General features: G+C 46.4%; 1 protein-coding gene across 3 annotated transcripts in view; it reads left to right on the top strand.

The window, feature by feature from the left end:
* The window catches only part of LOC123356447 (transient receptor potential cation channel subfamily V member 6-like), an 83,023-nt gene extending 57,068 nt beyond the window's left edge, over nucleotides 1-25,955 (top strand). For all 3 annotated transcript variants that reach the window (XM_044999710.1, XM_044999720.1, XM_044999728.1), the window contains exons 5-15: nucleotides 8,958-9,056; nucleotides 9,894-10,069; nucleotides 10,735-10,881; nucleotides 12,305-12,517; nucleotides 13,570-13,656; nucleotides 13,736-13,812; nucleotides 13,954-14,119; nucleotides 15,534-15,600; nucleotides 16,600-16,868; nucleotides 17,308-17,414; nucleotides 23,983-25,955. In XM_044999710.1, the coding sequence (XP_044855645.1) occupies nucleotides 8,958-9,056; nucleotides 9,894-10,069; nucleotides 10,735-10,881; nucleotides 12,305-12,517; nucleotides 13,570-13,656; nucleotides 13,736-13,812; nucleotides 13,954-14,119; nucleotides 15,534-15,600; nucleotides 16,600-16,868; nucleotides 17,308-17,414; nucleotides 23,983-24,283 (1,709 nt within the window). In that variant the 3' untranslated portion in view covers nucleotides 24,284-25,955. The remainder of the gene's footprint in view (nucleotides 1-8,957; nucleotides 9,057-9,893; nucleotides 10,070-10,734; nucleotides 10,882-12,304; nucleotides 12,518-13,569; nucleotides 13,657-13,735; nucleotides 13,813-13,953; nucleotides 14,120-15,533; nucleotides 15,601-16,599; nucleotides 16,869-17,307; nucleotides 17,415-23,982) is intronic.
* Nucleotides 25,956-26,143: the final 188 nt, after the last annotated feature.

The following is a 26,143-nucleotide window of genomic DNA, read 5'->3' as shown; positions in this document are numbered from 1 at the left end:
GGAATGGTGTCCCTAGCCTCTGTTTGTCAGAGGATGGAGATGGATGGCAGGAGAGAGATCGCTTGATCATTGCCTGTTAGGTTCACTCCCTCTGGGGCACCTGGCATTGGCCACTGTCGGTAGACAGATACTGGGCTAGATGGACCTTTGGTCTGACCCGGTATGGCCATTCTTATGTTCTTATGTGCTCTGTTCTTAAAGGCCCAGTACATGCTCCTAACATATGAGGGCGGAGTGTGGCACACATAAGCGAATGTCAGGATTTGATTTGCCTTTGCCCTTTAAGAAGTGAAGGTCTGTTGAGGGATAATCAAAGGGGATTCTCTGATTGTAGAGGCAGGGATGTGATGTGTGTGCCTGTTCTAAAAGGATGGAGCAGCAATGGGACATGGGCAAGCTGTATTTGAGTGTATTTTTATACTGCATTTAATTAAACTTCAGTTATCAAACTGCCAACATGAGGAAAGAACACATTTCATATTGTTAATGAAGCTAGGGGCTGGTGCCTCATCAGGTGAATTGCAGCAGCGGTGTTTGACTATCTCTTCAGTAACTCTGTAGCCAATGATCAATTCTCTAATTTGGCCAGCACAGGAACCATCAAGATGGGATCATCTTTGCTTAATTGGAACTGGACTTCAATCCATCCCTTGGAAGGGATTTCAGTTTCAATGGCAGTTTTAAAATCAAGCCCAACTTCTACAGTAACTCTTCAAGCTTTCTAAGGTGTGTCCCTGAGATATTATTTTCCACCCACCAGGGGCATGCTCAGGAATTTAAATTTGATCGCTTTTGGAGGGGCATGTTAAACACATGATGTTCTGAGGAAATACAGTATAGCTGCGCTATAATGAACCTCCAAGGTCCAAGCCATTTGGCTATTATAGCCAGGTGTTCATTATAGCAAAAGAGAGGGAGGGCACAGCTCCTCCAGCCCCGGGGCCGTGGCGTTGCAGAGAAATCCTCTGGCCCTGGGGCCGTGGCAGTGTCACAGAGCTCCTCACCACCCCAACGGCCCCCCCACTTCCCCTGCACCTGGACCACCCTGGCGAGCCTCTGCACTCAGAGCCTCTCCCCACTGAGCCCCAACCAGCTGTACCCAGACCCCCAGCTCACCAAGTTCTCCTGGATCCCCCCTGCTGAGTCCCCCACACCCAGACTGCACCGCTGGGCCCCAACCACTTTCGCCTAGCCCCCTTTCAGAATCCCATTGCCCCTGCACCCAGAACTCCCGAACCAAACCCTGTGCATCCAGATCCCACCCCACACCCAGACACCTCACTCAGCTGCCCACACCTAGATTGCACCACATAGAACCCTCTCATCCTACACCTGGATCCCTAACACTAAGCGCCTCCACGCTTGGATCCTGCCAGGCTGAGCCTGCCTGCCCACACTTGGTGCACCTGGTGTGGAGGAAAAGAGCCCCAGGGTATGTCTGGGACAGGCCCAGCCCTTGCGCTGTGTCAGGGTTGGGAGCAGCCTCACTGCAGAGTCCAGTCCTGGGGAGGGCCGCAGGGTGATTTCCCTCCTCCATGCAGCCAGTGGCCTGTGCTCCCCACTGCCATGCTGGAGTCTCCACATTTATTTATTGACAAATAACATTTGCAGAATTTTAAAATATTGTGTGCAGAATTTTAAATGTTTTTGGCTCAGAATTCCCTCAGGAGCAGCAACTGCAGGCGGCTCCTGGTAAATCAGACACAGTATCAGCTTTATCTCTGCTTTTCCTATACCTCATCCCAACTGGCAGTGTTTTTTACTGCCACATCTGAAACAGTGATAGCAAGTACTGCCTCCAGGGGCAGCTCTAGCTTTTTTGCCGCCCAAACCATGGCAGGCAGGCTGCCTTCAGCGGCTTGCCTGCGGGAGGTCCCCAGTCCTGTGGATTCGGCGTACCCGCCGCCGAATTGCCACCAAATCCGTGGGACCGGCGGACCTCCCACAGGCAAGCCACCGAAGGGACCGCTTGGAGTGCTGGTGCCTGGAGCCGCTGCTGACTGCCTCTGTCAGATTGCCTCTTCTCTGGGCTTGCTTCATGGTTGCATGGCTGCTCATACCATTATCAGTTCTTTTGTCACAGTCCTGGACAGCTTGCTTTAATTTGTTAATTTCAGCTTTCACATCTTAGATTGCATCAATACTGGCCTTTAGTTCCCTTACCTCATTCATCAGCAGGGGAGACTCCTTTTCCCCTGGGAGGAAGTGCTGCTTTACTCTCTGACCAGTGCTCCATGTATAGGGCGACTGCACAGAATTATATGCAACTGCCTTAGCACACGTGCCTCCATTCTCCAGCTTCTGCGCTCTCTCCGTCTGATCACGTACAACAGTGTGCAGCTTTTCAAACAAGGTCTCATCTGCAACCTGATTATCTTTTAAATAAAGTTGAATCACAGTCTGAATATTGTCATTCTGCAGTCCTGTCAGGACTGTATGGAGGTACATGTTTTGTACAAAGACAAGGTCATTTCTTAGGTCAGAGTCAGCTTCTTGTTAGGCTGGCAAACAATATGTCTCAAATCAAGGGCTAGACTAGGAAATCCAGAGGTGTCTGTTCTGGCTCCTGTGTTGCTTTTGAGAGCTGCAGGTAAAGTTCAGTGGCACATTTTCTTGATTTATAGGCTCTTAAGATACCCCTCAGTTTTGGCAGGCTCAGATGAGTTTTTCTCTCCAAGTAGCCCCTGAAGCTCAGTGCTGGGAAAAGAATCCTGATCACATATTCTCTGCCTCAATGTTCCCCATTTGAGTCCCACTTTCAATTGATAGGCTAAACCTGTCCTTTTGGTGGAAATTCCCAATCTTCTCTGTAGGTTTAAAGTCTTTCTTTAAAATTGGTTTTGTTTTCTCGGGTGGGGTAACAAATTTCACAGATGGGGGCTGTTTTTAATTTTTTTCATTATTTCATTCTATTTTAATTTTTCACTGTACTGTTTCTGAATGAGCTTTCATCAGTTCTTCCCATTTGCTACTGTATTGCTGTAGCAATGAGGTGTAAAATCTTATCTTTTAATGCCAGCAGTGCAGACAATCCCTGATCTTCCAACTCTTCCTGCTCATGTAAGTAGCTTCTTATATATTTGACGAAAGCAAAATGACGTTTAGCTGCAGTTTTACTGTGACTTGACCCAGAAATACCCACAACTTCTCTTAAATCTTCATCCCTTAGCAGGTATTAAAGGGCTCCTATGGCCATGTGAAAGTCCCCTAACTCCCCCAGCCAGAGTACTTGCAAACAATTAAATCTCCTCTGGCAGCTTTTCCTGGAACACTCTACAAAAGATTCAGGTTCAGGTTTGTCTCTTAGGGTAGGTCTGCACAGCAAAAAAAAAAAAAAGAAAAAGAAAAGAAAAGAATAAAAGCCTGCAGCAGCAAGTCTCAGAGCCCAGGCCAACTGACTCTGGCTCAAGGGGCTTGAGCTGCAGGGCTAAAAATAGCAGTGTAGAAGTTCAGGCTCAGGCTGGCGGAAGGAGGGTCTCAGAGCCCAGGCTTCAGCCCTAGCCCAAACAGCTACACCAAGGGTCCCCAGACTTTTCATGGCCATGCCCTCCCTTACCCCTGTCTGTGCCCTCCTTCCCAAGAGCCGGGAGTGGGATCACAGCTGGGGTGTGTGTGCGGACAGTGGTAAGGGGGCTGAGGCTGGGGCTGCAACAGCTGGGGGCAGAGTTGGGTCCGGGACCAGGAGTACCAAGACTGATCAATCAACTCCCAGAAAATGGAAGTCACTCCCTGGTTCAAGTATAGCTGCTCGGCATTTAATCCTTCCATTTTATTCTGACCGCTGAGTGAACCTTCTGCTGTATTTGTTATGGCCACCAACTTGAAGTCCTTGATAGTTGGTCACAGGAGCACAGCCAGATTTTGGTGATTCTCTGGTGCAGTGGTTCTCAACCTATTTATCATTGTGGGCTGCATATTGAGTATTTTGTGGTCTGCAGGTTGAGAACTACAGTGCCCCATACTTAACCCCCCGCCCCAAACCATTATGCCCAGCACTCTCTGCCCAGAGACCCCTCTACAGAGTGGGGCCAAGAGCAGAGAGCTGAGTGCAGGGCCCCGGCACAATTTGGAAACCCCATTTTCTCAAAACCAGCAGATACTTTTGGAATATCTTTTATGACCGCCACCTTGGAGTAAACTGCACTCCTGATTTCCTCAGAAACCTCTGCCACCACTTTACCTTCAGTTGACTTTGCAATGCTGAACTGGTTAGCAATTGGCCTGTAGCACTGTGGGGTAGCCAGCTTCCAGACAATTATAGCAACCCCCTTCTGGGTTGGGATTGTCCGCCCTTATGTGTGTGTCCTGATGCTGGAGGGTCAGGGCAAGCTGCTCACAGAGCTCCAGAAACGTAACTTTCTTCATGTGAAAGTTCTAGACCCACTGCTGGCTGTCCCAGGTCCACATGACCATGTGGTCCCACCAGTCTGTGCTTGGGGCTCAGTCTGTGCTTGTGGATCTAGAAGTGCCAGGTTACACAGGTGGCATGAGTGGTTATCCTGAGAGTTGTAAGGAGCATCAGCCAATTCAAGTGCTCAATGACTGTGTCCTCTTCCTCCTCCGACTCCTCCTCCAGATGCCTTTGGTGGGTCAGAAAATGCTGCCAGAATGTCCACCAGTATCTCATTGAAGCTCTGCCTATTTGGTGAAACAGGAGTGAAAGCACAAGCAAGAGAAGCTCTTCAAATGGTGACTCTGCCACAATGCTGTCTCCGGTTGCCCGGAGCATGCAGACCCAAAAGACGGCTCAGCAAGATGTTGAGAACTTGGTGGGCTGTGACAGCTTCTTGTAACATGCAGGCTGGACAGTCAAGTTTTCCCACACTGCACTATGAACTAAGGGCTAGAGTAGCCACAGCTGGGAGGGTGGGGGAGAGCACCAGGCAGCTTGGAATAGACCGTTTGACTTGGGTCTGTGTGCTGCAGTGTGGATGCTGGATCTCCAGATTTGGGGCCCAAATCCACAGATTGTAAACCTGTGGTCACCAATGTGTGTGGATGCTCAAGCCTTGGGCTTGCAAACCCAGGGTCTGCGGATTCGAGTCCCACTAACTGTGGGCTTACATGGAAGAGTAGACATACCCTGAGAGCACTTACAGCTCTGCTGTTGCCATGCAGCCAGAGCTGTCCCCCTTTAACGCCCTCAGCAGATTTTCAATCCTTAAGGAGTCATGGCACAGCTAAATGTAATCCTGACATTCCCTTATGGGTGCTACACCATCATTTGCAACTGCTTCACAGTGGACTATTTTAGCAGAAACATCCAACTAATGTGCTAATCCCAAACTGCCTCCTACTCCTTCCCAGGTGCTCAGGTCCCTAGCTGCTTCCTACCCAGCTGTCAAAACCTCCAGCTTCCCCCAACACCCTCTCCTATATAGTTACACAATACAAAATTCTGCAGTACACTGAAAGAAATAAAAATTAAGGGCACCATAACATGAATGAATTTTCATGTCAAAGGGGCAGATTATGAGTACATTCCTTTTATTGAGTAGAACTGAACAATAGGCCTGGACAAACCAGAGGGCCTTGCCACAGAGTACTTGGGCTTGTCTGTCATCCATCTTTCTGTCTCTCTTATTCATCTCTCTTTCTTCCATCCATTCACATCTCTTTCTCTCTCTAGCTAGCATCTATGCCATCTCATCCCATCCTCCTTGAACATGTGCCTAGTAGAGATAGGAATTGTTAAAGAGCGTCCATAGGGTCTAACTAAGAGTAAAACGGTGAAATTTAGCAATGAGAAAATGTAGGCTGAATACCAGGAAACATTTCTGAACAGCAAGAATCTCTGAGGCTGTTAAATATTTCCCCTGTGAGATTAGCAGACGCCTCAAAGCAGGAGTCACTTAAAACTAAAAGGATAACATCTCAGAGAATAAGAAAAAGGCTGGAGCAGAATAGCATGCCGTATAGTTGATGCTAAGTGGGGCTGTCTCTTAACAGGAGACTGGTCTGTCTCTTGACCAGAATGCTGGGAACATTTCTGCTACTGGCTGGGTATGGGGACTGGGGGTATAAATAAAATGTGACCTAATGGGCCTGGGACCTTACAATTCTGGCTAACCTACAGGAAAGGAGTGGCTCCCTTATTTCAGGAACTTTGTGCTGTTCAATGGAACGTCCCCTACAGGCAGGAAATTCCCTGCAACATAGATGGAATGTTAAGGCTCCAGGATTGTATCAGGCCTTTTCCATTTCTAAATCCTATGATCCACTTCTAGGATATTCTTATATTTAAAGATTGATTTTTCCTTTGAGATGTTCCTGGGCCAGAGCCTCAGGTGACGTAAATTGGAGTAGCACAACCGTTTTACACTACCCATTTCTGACGGTAATTACACCATGTCTAGCAGAGAAATTTACTCTTTTTTTTTTTTTTTTAAATGAGCCTTCATTAATTTTCACTCAGTAGTTTGAAACACTCTGGAGAGGAGTATGTGGCTTTGTGTTGAGGAGGTTGGCTCAGGGTTCTGCTTCCCAAATGCAGTTTTACTCCTGATTAAATCAAAATCCACACCCAGTGAAACTTGGCTTCTCTGAGCTTTTAGCCCCAGAGGGTTTTTAATATGCTTTTGTAAATCTGCCGGGCTGTTTAATTACAGAGTGGGGAAAGCAAGAGGACTTCAAAAATAAAGGTACTAATCTCCCCATGTGATTGCTTTAAAAAAAATAGAGACAGATTTAGATAGAATCTTTCCAAACAAAATATATCGGGTATGATTCTGCTCTCATTCAAATGTGTGTAAATTGGGAGAAGCTCCACTGAGGACAGAGTATTTTAGTTCTTGCTTTAGATTGGGCAGCTTTTGCTCTTTCTGTGAATAGGGCCAGTATAAGACTGGTGTACGCCTTACATACCACTTAGGCCATATTTACACTAGCATTTCTGTCCGCAAAACTTTTGTCACTTGAGGGGGGGAATGCTCTCCCACTGACATAGCTACCACCATTTGTTGAGCTGGTTTTATTACTCTCTCCTGTCAGCATAATGTGGCTACATGGGCGCTCTTACAATGGTACAGCTGTATTGGTACAGCTGTGCTGCTGTAAGCTTCTAAATGTAGACACAGACTCTATTTTGCAGGCTTAACTGAGACTGAAGTAGTGCATGGGCTCTGTGTTGTTTCTCTGCACAGAAGTGAATTTTACCTGTTTCACATTAAGCTTGTACTTCCCCTTTTGACCTATTTTAATCTGTTCAGTCATGGACTCATAGAATCATAGAAATGTAGGGCTGGAAGGGATCTTGTCAAGTACAGCCCCCTGTGTTTAGGCAGGACCAAGTAAACCTAGAGCGTCCCTGACAGGTGTTTGTCCAACCTGTTCTTAAAAACCTCCAGTTATGGGGATTGTACATACTCCTTTGGAAGCCTGTTCCAAAGCTTAACTACTTTTATAGTTAGAAAGTTTTTCCTAATATTTAACATAAAATTCCCTTGCTGAATATTAAGCCCATTACTTCTTGTCCTCTCTTTTAGTGGATCTGGAGAACAATTGATCACCATCCTCTTTATAACAGCCCTCAACACATTTGGAGACTGTTATTAGGTCCCCCCTCAGTCTTTTTCCCCCCAAAACTAATCGTGCCCAGTTTTTCTAATCTTTCCTCATAGGCCAGGCTTTCTAAATCTCTGATCATTTTTGTGGCTGTCCTCTGCAGTCTCCAATTTGTCCACATCGTTCCTAATGCGTCGTGCCCAGAAATGGACACAGGACTCCAGCTAAGGCCTCACCGGTGCTAAGTAGAGCGGGACAATCACCTCCCATATCTTACCTATGACACTCCTGTTAATACACCCTAGAATGATATTAGCCATTGTCACAACTGTGTCACACTATGGACTCATATTCAGCTGTCATTCTAAGCAATTTCTCTTCCTCCATGGTGTTTTCCACTTCAGCTGCTTAGGGGGGCAGGATAGCTCAGTGGTTTGAGCATTGGCCTTCTAAACACAGGGTTGTGAGTTCAATCCTTGAGGGGGCCATTTAGGGATCTGGGGCAAAATCAGTACTTGGTCCTGCTAGTAAAGGCAGGGGGCTGGACTCAATGACCGTATGGGGTCCCTTCCAGTTCTAAGAGATAGGTATATCTCCATTCTAAACAGTTATTGTGTCCTTTAACTCCACTGTACAGCTCATATTTAACTATGTTAATCTTTCTTCATAAGCAATCTCTCCGTTCCCTTAAAGGTGTGTTGAAAACATTGTCTGTGACTAGTTTGTTTCTGTCATATGCGTGAAGCAGGAGGTCTGAGAGAGTTTGTTTTAAATCAGGGTTAGATTTGGCTTGCGCTGACTTACTGCCATGTGGCCTCCTCTAAATCCCAGCTCTTCAGCTGTCTTCTCAGATGTGAGCAAACCAGCGCTCCTCCTCCGGCTCCACTACCTTCCCATTCATGTGGGATCCAGCTCCAGCTGGATCCAGTTCCAAATTGTCCTCCTTAGTTTTAAAACTCTTTGTGGATTTTCCCCACTCAGTCTTGCAGAGCTAGTTTCTCTACCCAACCCTAGACCCTCCCTGCTTCCTCTAGTTGTGTGACATAGTTCTTCGCTCTCCCTCTTCTCATTGTTTTAGTTTCACTTTGTTGGTGCAGGACCCTTCTCCTGTGCGGCTTCTTCCATATGGAACAGCCTCCCTGGATCTCTTTGCCTCAGCCACTATTCTGCTCTTCTAAAAATCCTGTCAGCAAACATATCTCCTCTGCCTTGCCTAGGCGGTATCTCCTGATTTCTCTGCTCCCCTACCTGTTGGGTAGCTCTGCAAAGCATTTGGAATACCATTTACATGGGAATTTTACATAGTGTGTGTGTGTGTGTGTGTGTGTGTGTGTGTGTGAGAGAGAGAGAAATGGGAGATGTGTTTAGTGGTCTGGGTTTTTTTGCCTGTCTTTCAGTTTCCTCTCTTTAACTCCATATTATGTATTCCCTCGTCTCTATTCCTTTCTCTTCAGGGGAGCATATCTTATCCTTTGCAGCCTGTGTAGGAAGTGAGGCAATTGTCCGGTTGCTCATCAAACATGGAGCCAACATCAGAGCACAAGACACCTTGGGTAAGAGCTCTTCAGTGGCCTCTTTCAAGGTGCTGTGCGAATGGTGTAGTACCAAATGATGGTACCTGTGTGGGACTCTGTCTGAAGTTGGTCACCTCACTTTAAGAAAGATGCTGGTGAGACTGAGAAGGTCCAGTGAAGGGCAACAAAGGGACATAGCAATATGGTGCTGTAATGTACTCAGCAGCAAGCAGTCTCTCCCATAAGAGCATAGTCCAGGCCTTAGAGGGACCCTGTGTGGTGACAATAGGCTGCAAAGACTGTCTGAGAGCCAGAAAGAGAGAGAGCGCCACAGGGTCCATTTGTGTGCATCAGTCTCATTAAAGAATTCCCTTTGTGTTCATTACAGCTTAGTCCTGTCTCTCCTCTGCAGTGAGACACATCATAGGCAAGATTTACATAGGAAATGAGATGGCCAGAACTAGTGTTTCAAAATTATGAAAGATGTTAACTTGAAACCCAGGGAAAAACATCCCAGTTGGTGAGGTGGTAATATCAGAGCTGGCTAGTAGGAGCAATGGTCTGTTCCAGGATGACTAGTCCTATACTGGAACCTTCAATAGACTTTTGCCTAGATAAAATATGACACCAACTGCCTTTTATTATTCATTTTTCTGTGGATTGAAGGACTTTAGATGGGGGCTGCTTTTCCTTAATTGTCAAGTGGGGCTGTTCATACTGTGCAGAGCCACACAGAATACTAATGGTGCACCCTCTTGTACAGAGGCTGAGCAAGGTCTGTATATTGACTGCCTGAAAGTCTGTCAAGATTGGGAGGTGATTTGTGTTTCCCATCTTACCAGTTATCTCATCCCTCTGTCTCTCTCTCCACTACAGGGAACACTGTTCTCCACCTCCTAGTTCTCCAACCCAACAAGATCTTTGCCTGCCAGATGTACAACTTCATTCTCTCCTATGACAAGAGCAAAAGGGAGCTGGGAGCCCTGGACTTAATCCCTAACAACGAGGGGCTCACTCCATTCAAGCTAGCTGGGGTTGAGGGCAACACTGTGGTGAGCTTGTGTGCAGCACTTGGCTTTCATAATTTCTGATGTCGCTGAGGCATGTCTCTGTCTGAAGGATCCCAAAGCACTTTCCAGATATCACTTATAGGGATCACTCACCCACCAAAGTGAAGCTGCCTTTTGGGGGCATACAGCAACTACTCTGTGTCAGTAGCACTACAGGAGAGTGTCACTGGAGGGGAGGTGTAACATTTTCCACTGACAGGACAAAATGTTAGAGGATTGGTTCAGTGCTGATTCAGAGAGAAGAGCACCACCTCCTGCCTCACCAGAACCATAGTACCACGCTGAGGCAGTGACATAGAGAAGGAAACATCACCTACTGAGTCACCTGCACCATGGCATTTAACACTGTGCTGGGGCTTTGGGTCAGTACTAACTTAGAAAGCACTCCCTACTGAGCCAGTAATACCTATAGCACATAGGTCTTCCATCCAAGTTCTGACCCAACCCAAATTTGCTTGGCTTGAGAACTAATAAGATTACAGACCAACTCCCTGTCTGGAAGGCTTCTGTAGACAAGTGTTTTCGGAGCTGAGTTTGAAGCAGGGGTGCAGATGATTTCAATGTCCTGGGATACTGGTGCTTGTGGTGATGGGTGGTTTGGGCAAATATGCTCCCATGAGCTCAGCTCTGCCCTTCTTGCCAATTAGATGTTCCAGCACCTTATGCAGAACAGAAAGCACATCCAGTGGACCTTCGGTCCCCTGGTTTCCACCCTGTATGACCTCACAGAGATCGACTCGTGGGGAGATGACCAATCTCTATTGGAACTCATTGTCACCACCAAGAAAAGAGAGGTATGTTGGTGTGACAAACTAGGGGGTTCTGTTTGTATCACTTCTGAGTTGTGGATGACTTTATGAAATTGTATTTTGAAATTACTGTGCCATGGAAAAAAGCCTATATGGATGTGGATCCTCCAAGAGCTAGCAGGGTTGTGGCATGTCTCTCTGCCAGGCCAGACTCAATGGTGAATGATCAGCACTCAAAATAAAACACCTTCAGACAATAGGTTTGCACTCCCTGAGAGAGGTGGCTTCCTCCTCCTGTTTGGGAGATTACCAGAAAGCAGAACAAAAGAAGGTGACCCCAGCAGGAATCTATAAAGGGACACCACAGGGAGGAACAGGGGAAGAGAGAGCCATTTTGCAGCAAAGTAAGATTAGGGAGGCTGCTGCAAGGGTAGGACACACAAGGGTCTGGAGGACCCTGCCCACCTGCCTGCCAGAACACAGACTATCCCTCAGGGACTCCCAAAGGGAGGGTGAGCTGTGGGGGGCGGGGGGGCAGGCATTGTGTTTATGATGTTTTATTGTGTGGTATGATCTGTACTCTCCTGTGCTTCATCTATTAAGTAAAGAGCATCAATTTGGTAGATTGAACAAAGTGTGCATATGTGCGTTTGTTGTGTGCTTCGCAATTACTGCTTGCCCCTGAGGGAGTTAAACTGTAAACCAGATGTTCACCTGGTAGATAGAGTCGAGGGAGAGGGGTGTGTTTGAGTACTGCGAAGTGGGAAGGGTCAGCTCTGGACCCAGAACAGCTATGAGGAGGGTGCCAGATAGACGTTCTGTGCCCTCTGAGTGTGCCTAGGGACCCTGAAATTGGCGCAATGGCTGGACTCCATTCAGGTTCCAGGAGACCCAGAGTGCAGAGACTAGGAAGGGGTGACCACTGGAATCTATTGGCAAGTCATGTTCTTGATCTGTAACCTCCCTTATAACAAGAAATGATTACAATATTCTAGAGTAATGGTCTGAAGCATTGCAGCTTTCTGTAGAAACACTGCAGGGCATGGAACTATGACTGTAGGATATTACAGTATTTCCATGTGGGGAAGAGCCTGTCATTTCTAACAGGACTGTGGTCTTTGTCTCCTCTCCTCTCCTCCTACCTTGTGCTCTTCTTTGCTATTGGCATGGCAAGGTAGCCAGGTGTTTCCAGAGTGAATGCACCAGGTCTTTGGATGCGTGTAGTGGCATTAATGGACCAGGTGGGATAGTGGGACAAATTCTGACCTGTTTCTGCAGCCTGTCTCTGCCCAGGTCCTTTGAGTCATTGCTCTGTGTTTGGCAGACAAAAGGGGACAGACAAGGGTCCCAGTCAGATTTGATTTAACATACTATGATTGTTTTCATGAGCTTGGGATGATTTGCCAGTTTGCTCTCTGGGGGCAGAGAGGTGGCCCACAATGAATGAAGTCTGGTGTCTGTCTCTCAGGCCCGTCGGATCCTGGACCTGACCCCTGTGAATGAGCTGGTGAGCCTGAAGTGGAATAAATATGGGCGTCCCTATTTCTGCATCCTGGCCTTGTTCTACGTGCTGTACATGATTTGCTTCACCATGTGCTGTGTCTATCGACCTCTAAAACGTCGACATAGCAACAAAACACATGAAAGGGACAACACCATCTACATCCAGAAACTGCTGCAGGTACATTGTGTACACCATTAATATCCCACAAATCTTCCCAGCTTTTTAGCCCCAAAGTCCCAAAGCACTTTACAGGCCATGTAGGCAAGGGAATACCTGCAGCCATCTGGTCCCTGCGGCACAGCACCCCCGAGCAGCATGCTGGGAAGTTGGGCTCAGTACTGACTCAGAGGGGAGAGCACCTCCTACAGCTCCCTCCTTATTATAATAGTGCATCCTGTTTCTGGTGGTAGTGCCTAAGGGCCAGCCAAGAGTGGGGCCCCTGTGCTGGGCAATGTACCCAAAGAGTTTGCAGCCTGATGAGACCAGACAAATGCAGGGTGGGGAAAAGGGTAGAACCCACAAGCAGAGTGAAATAAGTGATGATGGCAAACAGTGTGTTGGTCCACTGTTTGGGAATGGGTTTAGCTACATGGAATCATAGAATCATAGAATATCAGGATTGGAAGGGGCCTCAGGAGACCATCTAGTCCAACCACCTGCTCAAAGCAGGACCATTTCCCAACTCAATTCCTAAATTGCCCTCTTAAGGATTGAGCTTATAACTCTAGATTTAGCGGGCCAATGCTCAAACCACTGAGCGATCCCCCACTCCTTGAAGGCAGGGGAGTAAATGGGACAGAGTCGGGGAGGAGAGGGTATGTGGACAGATGTGGGCTGGAGCTCAGTTAAAGAGAGACACTTGTTTCCCAGGGCTGATTCTTCAGGAGTGCTGGGCACCCCCAACTCCAGCAGAACTCAGTGAGTTCTGCAGGTGCTCAGCAGCTCTCAACATCAGTCCCAAAGTGTCTTCAATTGGGCACCCAAAAGAAGAGGCCGTGTTGGCCCAGGTGGCTGTGCAGTCATCCAGTGTCAGAGCTGGGGGTAGAAACCATCTTTCCTGATTCCCGCTGTCATGCTTGATCTTCTAGACTAACGGCCTCTTCTGGAGACTATGGCATGAGCAATCCTGCAAAGAGAATACTTTTTTCCTCAAGCCTAGATAGGGCCTAAGAGTCCTCTCCTGGCCACGCACAGTTGGACTGAGGGGGACCCTCCTTCTCTCCTTTCAGGAATCTTATGCGACTCCTGAGGACAATCTGAGGCTGGTGGGGGAGCTGATCACAGTGATAGGAGCCATAGTAATATTGATCCTTGAGGTAAGAGAAATCAATATAATTTAATGTTCTGTGCTTGTGCGAACTGATTGAGCCCCAATTTGAACAGTGTTCTTCTTAGATTCCAGATATCTTCAGAGTTGGAGTCACCAAGTACTTTGGACAAACTATTCTGGGAGGACCTTTCCACATCATCATGTGAGGTTCCCCCTCTCCTTATTTCATACAGATTGCTTTCTGGTGTGGGTGGGGTTTGGGAGGATTACAGAGAGTTAGTTGTTAGGAGTGTGGAGTGGGAATGTGATTCTGATCCTACTGGCTCTGTCTTATCCTCTATAGCATCACCTATGCCTGTATGATATTGGTGACCATGGTGATGCGTCTCACCAGCACCACTGGAGAGGTGGTCCCCATGTCCTTTGCCCTGGTGCTGGGCTGGTGCAACGTCATGTACTTCGCACGAGGCTTTCAGATGCTGGGACCGTTCACCATCATGATACAGAAGGTAAGGACAACACAGCCCACTGCCTGACTGAAAGAGGGAGAGAGACTGTAATAAAGATATCAGCAAAGATGGATCCTGAGCAGCAGTTATCCAGCCATGCCATGCATCAGCATGTGCCTACGGTCATATCTTGGTCCTTCCATCAGAATAGAAACACTTTCCCAGGAGTTTCTGGTGTGGGATTTGAGTTCCTGGAGCCAGACAAGAACCCTTTTGACCTTTATCTAGCAGGCTGTTTTAAGTGAGGTTCTTCTTTTATGTACTGAGGCCTGGTCTACACTAGGGGGGGGGTTTGATCTAAGGTACGCAACTTCAGCTACGCAAATAGCGTAGCTGAAGTCGAAGTACCTTAGTTCGAATTACTTACTCGTCCTCACGGCGCGGGATCGACGTCCGCGGCTCCCCCGTCGACTCCGCCACCACCGTTCGCGGTGGTGGAGTTCCGGAGTCGATGGGAGTGCGTTCGGAGTTCGATATATTGCGTCTAGATGAGACGCGATATATCAAACTCCGAGAAATCGATTGCTACCCACCGATATGGCGGGTAGTGAAGACGTACCCTGAGATAGGACACATGCAGGATGGTGAAGGGTACAGTGGACATTAGAGACGTAGAGGTCACTAAACTGGTTCAGAACATTAGTCGGTTCAGATCAGTCTTTCATCTCTGTCATACTGGTGGAACAGGCTGTAGGGTCTTCTAGTTCAATGGATGACACTGCTGGAAAAAATATTGAGGTGAGCAGTTTAGTAATATTAAATATATACATATATTTAATTGGACTGATAGCCTTGCCTACGGTAGTATCACTGCAGCTGGGTAATCTTATCCAGACAATTTGTCTGGATAAGATTACCCAGCTGCAGTGATACTACTGTAGGCATGCCTATCAGTCCTTGTGCATCAGCTGATCAGCAGTCGGCTGGCCAAGAAGAAATCCCTATTTTCAGTGTCTTATGGTGGACCAAGTGTATTATGGAGGTGTTCTGACTTCCCTCTGAAACAATCAAGTATGAGCCATTCTGCAGCTAGGCCACTAAACTATTAGTACTACTAAAACATTTGGCTAGCACTCCCATCCATAGAGCTCAGAGTACTTTCACAAAGTGAGTGTGTATCATTAGTATATTACATATCTGGAGAAACTGAGGCAAGAGAGGTTAAGTAAATTTCCCCAGCTCACACAGTAACTCCTTTGGATTAGAAATTAGGTCTGCTGACTTCCAGTGGCCTGCTTTGTCTCCTGACTAGAAGGACTAGTGGTCTGATCCAATATGACATGAGATACAAGACTGGATCTACTATGGTGGGAGGCGAGAGACCAGGATATAAGGACCAGTTAGTCAGCAAAGCCTCAGTTTCAGGGCTGTCTTTGTGAGAGAGTGGGGTCTCATGGTTTTGTTTCATCTGCAGATGATATTTGGAGATCTCATGCGCTTCTGCTGGCTCATGGCAGTGGTGATACTTGGCTTTGCATCAGGTAGGTATGATGCGATACACAGTGTCTATTAATGTACAGCAAGGTGCTACAAGCCCAGTTAAATGACAGCAGGGTCTCAATGGACACCCTGAGGGGCACCCTGTCTTGCACATTCATCCACGGAATATTGGGTTTTATGGAACAGTTGTCTGGAAAGAGGGCGCTCAGTCCTCCAGCTCCTTCATAGCTTATATTAGAATATAACTCAAAGCTCCCAGGTCTGCCCATGCTGCTGGGCTTTGACTTACCTGTTCCATTTCCTCTCTTCCCTTTCTCCCTGCTCCTTGCTATTCACAGTCCATACCTTCTCCTCCTTCTGCCTTTTCCTCCCCATATCTGAGGTTCCTTCCTACGAAATTGCCCCACCCCTCTGCCAGTCTCTTTCATTCACGAACTGACACATCTGCCTATGAAGTTATTGATTCAGCCCCAGAGAGGACAAGCTATTTGGGAGATCTCAGCAACCTGGACATGGAGAAATGTTATGGGCTGGTGGGACTTGACCCAGTTCTGAAGCAATGTCAATATTCCATAGAGAGGAGGAGCCCACCTCTCTACTCCAGAGGGGATGGGGTGGTACTTAGTTATTCACTCTCCCTCCAGCATTCACAGTGTTGTGAGATAAATGCAAGGCGCAGTTGCCCTTTGGCACAAAATAATCTCAGTCTGATGCTGCTATGATTTTTTTATGCCATACTGGTGTCATGATGAGGGCTCTGGATACCACATGAAGTGAGGACATAATGTTGTCCAGTTATGATTAAATAACATGAGTTCCAAATAGCACTCAGGACTCTTAAGTATCCTATGAGCTCTGTGACACAGGAAGGCCTCCCTGGAAACTGGGGCTGTCTGATTGCAGCTGGGATGCATGGCTGCCCTGGGCTAAAGTCTAACACTATACTGTTGTTTCAGGCAGATGGTAGGATGCTGCAGGGCAGAGCAGAGAAAGCACAGAGGCTTCCTCATTCATTTTCCCTCCTTTCCTCTCTATGCCAGCTTTTTATGTCATCTTCCAGACTGAAAACCCCGATGAGCTGGGCCACTTCTATAACTACCCCATAGCTCTCTTCAGCACCTTCGAGCTCTTCCTCACCATCATCGATGGGCCCGCCAACTATGAAGTGGACCTGCCCTTCATGTACAGCATCACCTACTCCGCCTTCGCCGTCATCGCCACCCTCCTCATGCTCAACTTACTCATCGCCATGATGGGTGATACCCACTGGCGCGTGGCCCACGAGCGGGACGAGCTTTGGAGAGCACAGGTGAGGATGCTGCTCAGCCACATGTGAACATACCTTAATGCATAGACTCGCTCTGAGCCTAGGACAGGGCAGGGTCAGGAGTTCCCATTAGGGTATGTGGATAGCCCATGAGTAATGACTGAAGAGCCTGAATTCCTTTCTCACCTGAGGAGACTTGTTGGGAGGGTTGAGTTCTTGGCAGTAGAAAGCATGTGTGTTTTTGGAGGAGGAGATCATGAATGAAACAAATATGGAACAGGAATTTATTTTACCCCAGGGCAGAGGAGGGCTGAAATGGGGCCCATTGTGTAGACACATGTGTAGGTATTTCACTCATGTGTGTCTATGAGAAGTATAGACTCCATCTATGCCCCCATGATTTCCTGCTGCTTGTTCTACCCACTTCCCCTATCTCTGCACTCCTTGTTATCTTGCCAACACCTTTTTTTGTGTTTTAAAGATTGTTGCCACTACTGTCATGCTGGAGCGGAAACTCCCACAATGCCTCTGGCCTCGCTCTGGGATCTGTGGGCAGGAGTATGGCTTGGGGGACCGCTGGTACCTCAGGTGAGTTCTATGGGGCTTGCCCACATGTTGACTAAACATAGTGGATTCTCTTGTGCGACCCTGTCAGAGAGGAAGATGGTGTTAATCCACCCTGTTCTGACAGTGTAGCCCCCTGTGAAAGGGACCCATTCAGGTGGCAGTGGCCTGGGTTCTGCAACCTGAGGATGGGCAAGAGCCATGGGAGAATTATAGAAATCGGAGATGGAAAAGGCTGTGGGCTCACACCTAGTCCAGCTCTCACCCATCCAATGCAGTCGATCTTCCATTGTTGTGCAGTCCAGCTTATAAATGACTCAAGTAATAAAAACTCCCAACGTAGTCAGAGCCCAACAGACCCTCACTTTTAGGCAGTGCTTCCAGATATGCAGCCGTAAATGCCCCCCCTACCCCCGATCACATCCCTCCCACAAGGAGCTCACTGTCCTCTGTAATACTGAAAGCTAATTATGCATTTCTGCACGCATGCATGTACCAGTGTGTACTATGAGTGAGGGGGAGGGAGGGTGGACTCTGCGTTCCCTGACACCTTCTGAAGCTTAAAAACTACCAAACCAACTGTCTTCAATGTTAACTTAATGTTTAGCTCTCTCTGGGAAGACAGTTCAGCAGTTCAAATGAGAAACATCTTAAATGTGCAAGTTTCCACATGTACACAGTTAAAAAGTTGCCCACTGTGCATATCTAAGCTGGCATCTGATTTTCCAGTGGGTGTGTCTGATACAATTTTCAAACTGTCTTTACTTTTTGTTAATTAAAAATATGTAGTTCTCTAATCAAGTAAACACTGGGAGGGTTTGATACAGTTTCTACTGGGCGTTGGATACAGTTTGGAAACAGTCATAATCTTTTGTTAATTAAAATTAATATTTCTCCAGATAAGTAAAGACACTAGTTCTCAGTGCAAACTTCATCCAGGCCAAGTTTCAAACCACTGCTATTTTTGCTGCAGTTCTCTCCAAAGAAAATCGTGTACGGGCTTTTTTAAAGAGGGGATGCAGGGAAAAAAATTATTTTTCATCCTGGCTGAACTTGAAAACAGCTGAAGGGATTTTGTTCTAACTTTCCAAAACAAAACAAAACAACAACAAAATCCCATCACACAGAGCCTAAACTTGGAAAATTACAGCAGCCCTGAAGGTGAATTGTTTTGGAAAGTTATGAGCATGTGAAAACAGCAGGTTATAATGGCAACTGTTTTGCAACTTTCATTATTGCAGAAGCTATTATGCACTCATTATAATTAAGGTTCTTTAGATAAGACAACATTAAGGTGAAGGTTCTGCTCAGAAAAGTAGCTATGTAAAAATGGCTTTTATCACTCAGCATATCTGGCTCTGGTATCTATCAGATTTGCTGATTTATGGCTAAAATAAGTTTTTTTTCATTGATTTTTAGTCCTGGTTGTCTGCAGAGCCAACACAGTTCAGAGAGCGGGAATTGGAATCTATTCCTTCTTGTGCAGTGTTAACAGAATTGTTCATTAAGTGTCAATCTGTTACACCTGTGCAAACCTACTGATTACAATAGGGTTGCACAGATGACACCAGAGATATAGTGCGAAGGCAGGTTTGCTGCCGAGGTAGAACTGAGAGCTTAATGTGACCTGCAGAGCCTTTATTTCAGGTGATGATGTGGGTGAGATGGAAAGAGCCCATCTTGATTCTCAGGGCCAGACTTTTCAATGTATTTAGGTTCCTAAAGATGCAGGTAGTGGCCTAGTGGGATTTTCAAAAGAGCCTAGGTGCCTAATACTGAAAATGATGCACTTGAAAATCCCATTAGATCATTACCTGCATCTTTAGGCACCTAAATACATTGAAATATCTGGCCATTAAATTCTAGATTGAGAGAGACCATCAGAAACAAACGGCCCTTTACTTGTAAACTGAGTGCATTTGATCAGGAGTCTCTGAGGCCCATGATGCCATAGAGTCACTTTCAGAATAGACCTGCTCTATGAAGCTGAATAGAAAGGGGGTTCCAGTTGCTGACATTGGGCTCACTTCAAACTGCACTACACAAGTGCCAGCAAACTATAGTGACTGCCAGTATAGGAGCAGTATCTGTAGTTAGATTAGTTAGGGAAAGGCTTAATCTGGGCATCCATCTTCATTTCTTCAAGGAATAAGCTGATCAGCAGTTGGGAAAGTCAGGAAGAAATCCCCCCTCATAATATTGTATAGCTCAATCAGGAGCTCTTTGGGATCCAGCATTAGCAACTGCTAGAAAAGAGATGTGCAATAACTGAGCCACAGGGCTTTTCCAATACACTTAAGTCCAGCACCCTCCTCTCCGCACTTCATGCAGCAGAGCACAAGGGGGAGTAATTTCTCCCTACTATCCAAGACCCGCAGGGGCTTGGCCTGCAGCAATGGGCACAGAGATTTCACATCAGCTCCATTCAGCAATTAAAGCAACACTGAAGCGGAACAGCTTCATGCTCGGAGCACTGTGACCCCCTGAGTGCTGGAGCGTAGTGTAAAATCTTGGGGGAAGTGCTGGGCTGGAACATGAAGGATTATGCTGCATGACTGTAGGTGTTACTCTGCTGGGCTGTCCATCAATGACAGTCCGCCAGTTCCTAGAGTGCCCTACGATCAAGAGAAATTGGCCATACCGGATATCTACTGCACAATCTGTGTGCACGACTCAGTCCTCCCTTCTCTCAAGGCCCCTGTTGGTATTCCCCTACCAGGGAAGGGCCAGTTCCTTCCAGACCCAAAACCTATCTATAAGGTTAGCTCCATTTGTGTGCACAAGGAAAACTTTGTGAAGCATTTAATCCCATTGAGATCCCATAACTGTCTATACAGTAGATAATGATGGCACCGACAGAGACTAAGGCTGCATCTTCACAACACAGTTAGCCTGAGTTATAACTCTTGTTACTAGGGCTGTCAATTAATCACAGTTAACTCACGCGACTAACTCAAAAAAATTAATCACGATTAATCACAGTTTTAACTGTACTCTTAAACAATAGACTACCAGTTTAAATGTATTAAATATTTTGGATGTTTTTCTACATTTTCATATGAATTCTGTGTTGTAACTGAAATCAAAGTGTATATTATTTTTATTATAAATATTTGCACTGTAAAAATGATAGACAAAATTAATCATAGAATATCAGAGTTGGAAGGGACCTCTGGAGGTCATCTAGTCCAACCCCCTGCTCAAAGCAGGACCAATCCCCAGACAGATTTTTACCCCAGTTCCCTAAATGGCCCCCTCAAGGATTGAGCTCACAACCCTGGATTTAGCAGGCCAATGCTCAAACCACTGAGCTATCCTCCCCTGAATAAATAATTGGAGATATACCTATCTCCTAGAACTGGAATTGATCTCAAAAGGTCATTGAGTCCAGCCCCCTACCTTCACTAATAATATTTTTCAATTCACCTCATACAAGTAATTTAGTGCAATCTCTTTGTCATGAAAGTGCAACTTACAAATGTAGATTTTTTTTGTTACATAACTGCACTCAAAAACAAAACAGTGTAAAACTTCAGAGCCTACAAGTCCACTCAGTCCTACTTCTTGTTCAGCCAGTTGCTAAGACAAATGAGTTTGTTTACCTTTCCAGGAGATAATGCTCTTCTTATTTACAATGTCACCAGAAAGTGAGAACAGGCATTTGTATGGCACTTTTGTAGGTATTTACATGCCAGATATGCTAAACATTTGTATGCCCCTTCATGCTTTGGCCACCATTCCAGAGGACATGCTTCCATGCTGATGACACTCATTAAAAAAATTATGCATTAATTAAATTTGTGACTGAACTCCTTGGGGGGAGAATTGTATGTCCCATGCTCTATTTTACATGCATTCTCCCATATATTTCATGTTATAGTAGTCTCAGATGATGACACAGCACGTGTTCATTTTAAGAACAGTTTCACTGCAGATTTGACAAAACGCAAAGAAGGTACCAATGTGAGATTTCTAAAGATAGCTACAGCACTTGGTTTAAGAATCTGAAGTGCCTTCCAAAATCTGAGAGGGATGGGGTATGGAGCACGCTTTCAGAATTCTTAAAAGAGCTACACTCCAATGCAGAAACTACAGAACTCACACCACCAAAAAAGAAAATCAACCTTCTGCTGGTGGCATCTGACTCAAATAATGAAAATAAACATGTGTCGGTCTGCACTGCTTTGGATAGTTATCGAGCAGAACTCCTCATTAGCATGGATGCATGTCCCCTGGAATGATGGTTGAAACATGAAGGGACATATGAATCTTTAGTGCATCTGGCACTTCAATATCTTGTGATGCCGGCTACAACAGTGCCATGAGAATGCCTGTTCTCACTTTCAGGTGACACTGTAAACAAGAAACGGGCAGCATTATCTCCTGCAAATGTAAAAAAACTTGTATGTCTGGGTGATTGGCTGAACAAGAAGTAGGACTGAGTGGACGTGTGGGCTCTAAAACTTTACATTGTTTTATTTTTCAATGTAGGGGTTTTTTTGTACATAATTCTACACTTGTAAGTTCAACTTTAATGATAAAGAGATTTCACTACACTACTTGTATTAGGTGAATTGAAAAATAAAATTTATTTTATTTACAGAGCAAATACTTGTAGTCAGAAATAAATATAAAGTGAGCAGTGTACACTTTGTATTCTGTGTTGTAATTGAAATCAATATATTTGAAAATGTAGAAAACATCCAAAAATATTTAAATGATATTCTATTCTTGTTTAACAGTGCAATTAATCACGATTTTTTTAATCGCTTGACAGCCCTACTTGTTACCCTTAACTTCATGCCTGTCCACACACTCTAGCTCAAGTTACGGGGTGCTTTAAGCTTGAGCTAGCTGGTTTGTCAGGCGGGCTGGGTTGAAGGTCAAGTGATCTTAAGCTAGTGATGCAGTGAGGATGCAACAGCTTGAGTTACAACTCCGCAGCAGCTAGTCCAATCACTTTGCAAATCCAAGTATCAGAAGGTAGCTGTGTTAATTTGTATCCACAAAAGCAACAAGGAGTCCAGTGGCATCTTAAAGACTAACAGATTTATTTGGGCATAAGCTGAAGAAGTGTTTTTTTACCCACTAAAGCTTATGCCCAAATAAATCTGTTAGTCTTTAAGGTGCCACCGGACTCGTGCTGTTTCTGCTAATCCAGTCACTCCAAGCTGTTGATCAAATCAATAACTCCAGCATAACTAAAAGCCGTAACAGTGAGGTTAACTCCATACCCATCCCTCAGTTATTGCTAGACTCCTTGGTACTTCTCTTCATCTCCCTCCATGCTCCAAAGCCTTTTCTGCAGCTCAACAGGGCTCATGGCGTGGGATTCAAGGAGCTGCAGCCACTCGTTTCCTTCCTGAGGTTCTTGAACACTAGAGATGTCTGTGTGAAGGGACAGACAGGCTCTCTGTGACCCTGCATCAGGCAGAGGGTTAATGGGCTAGGAAGAAGGGATGCTCCTAGCAAAATGTAGGCAGACACTAACCGATCCCTTGCCCTCCAGCCCTAATGCAGAGCTGCCATAGTGCACTAGCACTGCATTATGAAATGTAAAAACCAAAGCTGCCCCTAGGCTGCAGGCCATGCCATTTGCCAGCTCCTGCCTGGGTTGTAGGAGAGAAAAGAATATCTACACTCTGCACTGCTCAGATTGCTACCGCCTTCCCTCCCCTCCAGGAACAGATGCAAAAGCCTAGCACCCGTGGCTCCTTGCCTTAGAATGCTTGTGGGCAGGGCCTTGCCTTTGAGGTAAATAAACTATTGCTTGTGTGAGACAGTGGGTGCACACTGACTCAGTATCTAAGTCAGCAGAGGGACCAGAGGGGGAGTGCACTTGCTGCCTGCTCTGCTTTTCGGCAGCAGGACCCAGGAATTGCCAGACTGGTGCAGATCCCACTAATCTAGTATCCTGTCTCTGACAGGACCCCCAGTAACAGGAACCTCGGAGGCAGGCGTAAGGAATCCCAGCATGGGTAATTATGAAATAGCTGGCCCTTAGGGGAAGGTCCTTCCTTGAGCCAGCCTGCTGGAATTTGGCTTGTTCTCCAAAGCAGCAGGGTTTTATAACCCTTATAGTATTTTATCCTTGCTAATGAAACTGTGGCTATTTTCATTACTCACAGAAATGCTGAATGCTTTCTGAATCCTTCTAAGGTCTTTGCCTCAGTGAGATCTTGTGCAAATGAGTTCCACAGGTCACTTATGCATTTTGTACTAAAAGCACCAGATGGAGGGAGGTCAGGCAATAATTTGCTTTCCATTCTGCTATTGCAGTGGCTGCTACTGCAGGGGAGGTGGAGCATGGCGAGTTACCTCTCTGTGCCAGTTCCCACTGCTAGATGAGAGATCACCATGTAACACAAGAGTGTAGAAGCAGCTCCCCACCTGATTTTTTTTCCCCCCTGACTGCAGTGGCTCAGCTCTCTGACATACTTTAGTGTAGTTCTTTTGGAGAGTGGGAGACATTGCATTGGTAGGAGAGGCCTAGTTGGTGGGGCTTCTGCTTTGGCTTGGAGCTGAAAAGTGTGAGATGTAGATATTCCTAGCACACTAGTCTTGACTGTCTTTGTTCTCATCCTGCCTACAGGGTGGAAGACCGATGCGAAGGCAGGCAGCACAAGATGCACTGCTACATGGAAGCATTTAAGTTCCAGATTACAGAAGACTTTGACAAGTACTCACAGAACAAACAGGAGCTGGAGGACGACAAGGACACAGAGGCTCCGTACAGGAAGACTACCCCTTGCAGCACTCCAGCTGTGTCGCCAAGCCTGTCCCGGAGGAGCTCCAGCCATGGCTGGGACATCCTGAGGCACAGCACCCTAGGGCAGCTACAGGGCCATGTCAACCTTGCCATGGAGAAGGAGGAGGAGGTCTACCATGTCTGAGTGACTGCTCGTTTGCCTCCTTGCAGTGAGTGATACCTCTCTCCTGCCAGTGGTAAAGGCCATGGTCCAGCATGGACACCTTGCAGTAGTAAACATCCTATTGCCTGCACTCCCATATGGACGGCTCACTCCACAGCAGCTCTCTGTGGGGCTAAATGGAGTGCCTGGAGTGTGTGAGGACATGGGGCTGGTCACCCATTGCATGAATGTAAACACACACATGGAAAAAACAATCCCTGATGCATGACAGTGCATGTTCCCACCAGCCCAGCCAAGGCCACTAGGATTTGAACTGGATCACTAACTTTTTCCTCACTGACCCAGACCATTCAAGAAGAAAAATGTCTGATTCCTCACATAGATGGCAGTACTGCTAAAATATATTCACCAGTGCAAACATGTACCAGTGCCCTCTAGTGGAGGCCTGTGGAAGGTGCGTCTGCTACCATGGTAGCGGTAGGGACTGGAGCATCTCTTTAGCATCTCATGGTGATGCCTATTTTTGGCACTGAAGGTGCTAGTTTGGTCTCAGATGGTGTAGATTTGACTGGCAAGCATAGTGTGTGTAAATCTGGACTGGGTTGTGTACTGAATTCCCAGACACTTTGGCAAGCAACAGAGAGATTTTCTAGGCATGGGCTTGCTGACTGGTTCCAGCGCTGATGCTTTTTAATCTTCACACTGTCTTTGTGCTGCTGTGAATTTCTTGTCCCCTCCTCTCCCCATCCCAGCTCAAAGAGCCCCTGGATTATTTTTGTATTTAGTTCTATTTACATTTCAATCAGTGGTTTTCTCTCTCCCTCTGTTAAAGATAACTTAATATATTTTATTACTTCAGTGCTTCGAAAGGTCTGAACTGTGAATTTTACTTGGAGTAATGTAGACCTCTCCCTTTAAAATAATTCTCCCCCAGTCCCCTTCTGAGTCCAGCTGTCAGTCTGTTTAACCCTGCATGGACTGAAGTCCCGTGGTCAGCCAAGCAGCTGAGAGTGGGGCAGGAGTCCATTTCTTTAAAGGTAATAATGTCTGCAACAGCCCTGCCTTTCAAACTCCACCCCCGTGCCTGGGTGTTGGGGAGTGGTTTGCTATAGAATGGTAGGCTGTACTGCAGGGGGCTAGCAGAAGGGCATGGATGGGTCAGGATATTTCATCTTGCAGAGGCACCAGAACAGACTTATTGGTACAAGGCCCCTGAGGTTTTCTGCCCACCCATGCCCGAGTGCTTTTATAAAGCCCTGAAATCTGAGCTCAGCTCAGCTTCACCCTTTAATATAGATCTACACAGGGTCACCCACATGTCTTCTCTTGGCTCCCAAAAGGGCCTGCCACTTACCCAGGGTGAAGATGTGTCAGCGGGCAAGTACTAGCCTATCAGAGGGGGACACACAACTTGCCTCCTGTAGACTTCGTCATGCTAGAGTGACACTGTTTTACTGCCAGATAATGCACTTTATGGTGAGTCCCAGAGTATGTGTTCCCTGGGAGCTCTACCTCCTGTTAAAAGATCAGAGATATGATTGGTTGGGACTGGTTACTTCCTCTGGTTGTAGGCCATAGCTGATTGATCTTGGTTGGTCCCTTCTTGATGGGGGATTATGAAAGGTGCTGAATGTGTATGTAGATCCAATGGCCTGCTTGGAGTTTAATTTCCTCCCAGTAAAATCCTCCACACACTCCCCTTCTCTGGTCTGTGTTCATTTCATTTTCTCCTCTGCTCTGGGGGGCCAACTGGAGTCAGCGAAGGAAGAACCTTCTGCTCCAAGAGGTCACTCTGCCAATGCTCATAATGGAGTGGGAAGAGAATCAGAAGCCCCTGCACCTCTTGCATACTAAGTGGTGTGGAATGAGAACTTAGCTCTC

This window comes from Mauremys mutica, chromosome 1, assembly GCF_020497125.1.
Source record: "Mauremys mutica isolate MM-2020 ecotype Southern chromosome 1, ASM2049712v1, whole genome shotgun sequence".
NCBI lineage: Eukaryota > Metazoa > Chordata > Testudines > Geoemydidae > Mauremys > Mauremys mutica.
This window is presented reverse-complemented; position numbering and strand designations above follow the sequence as displayed.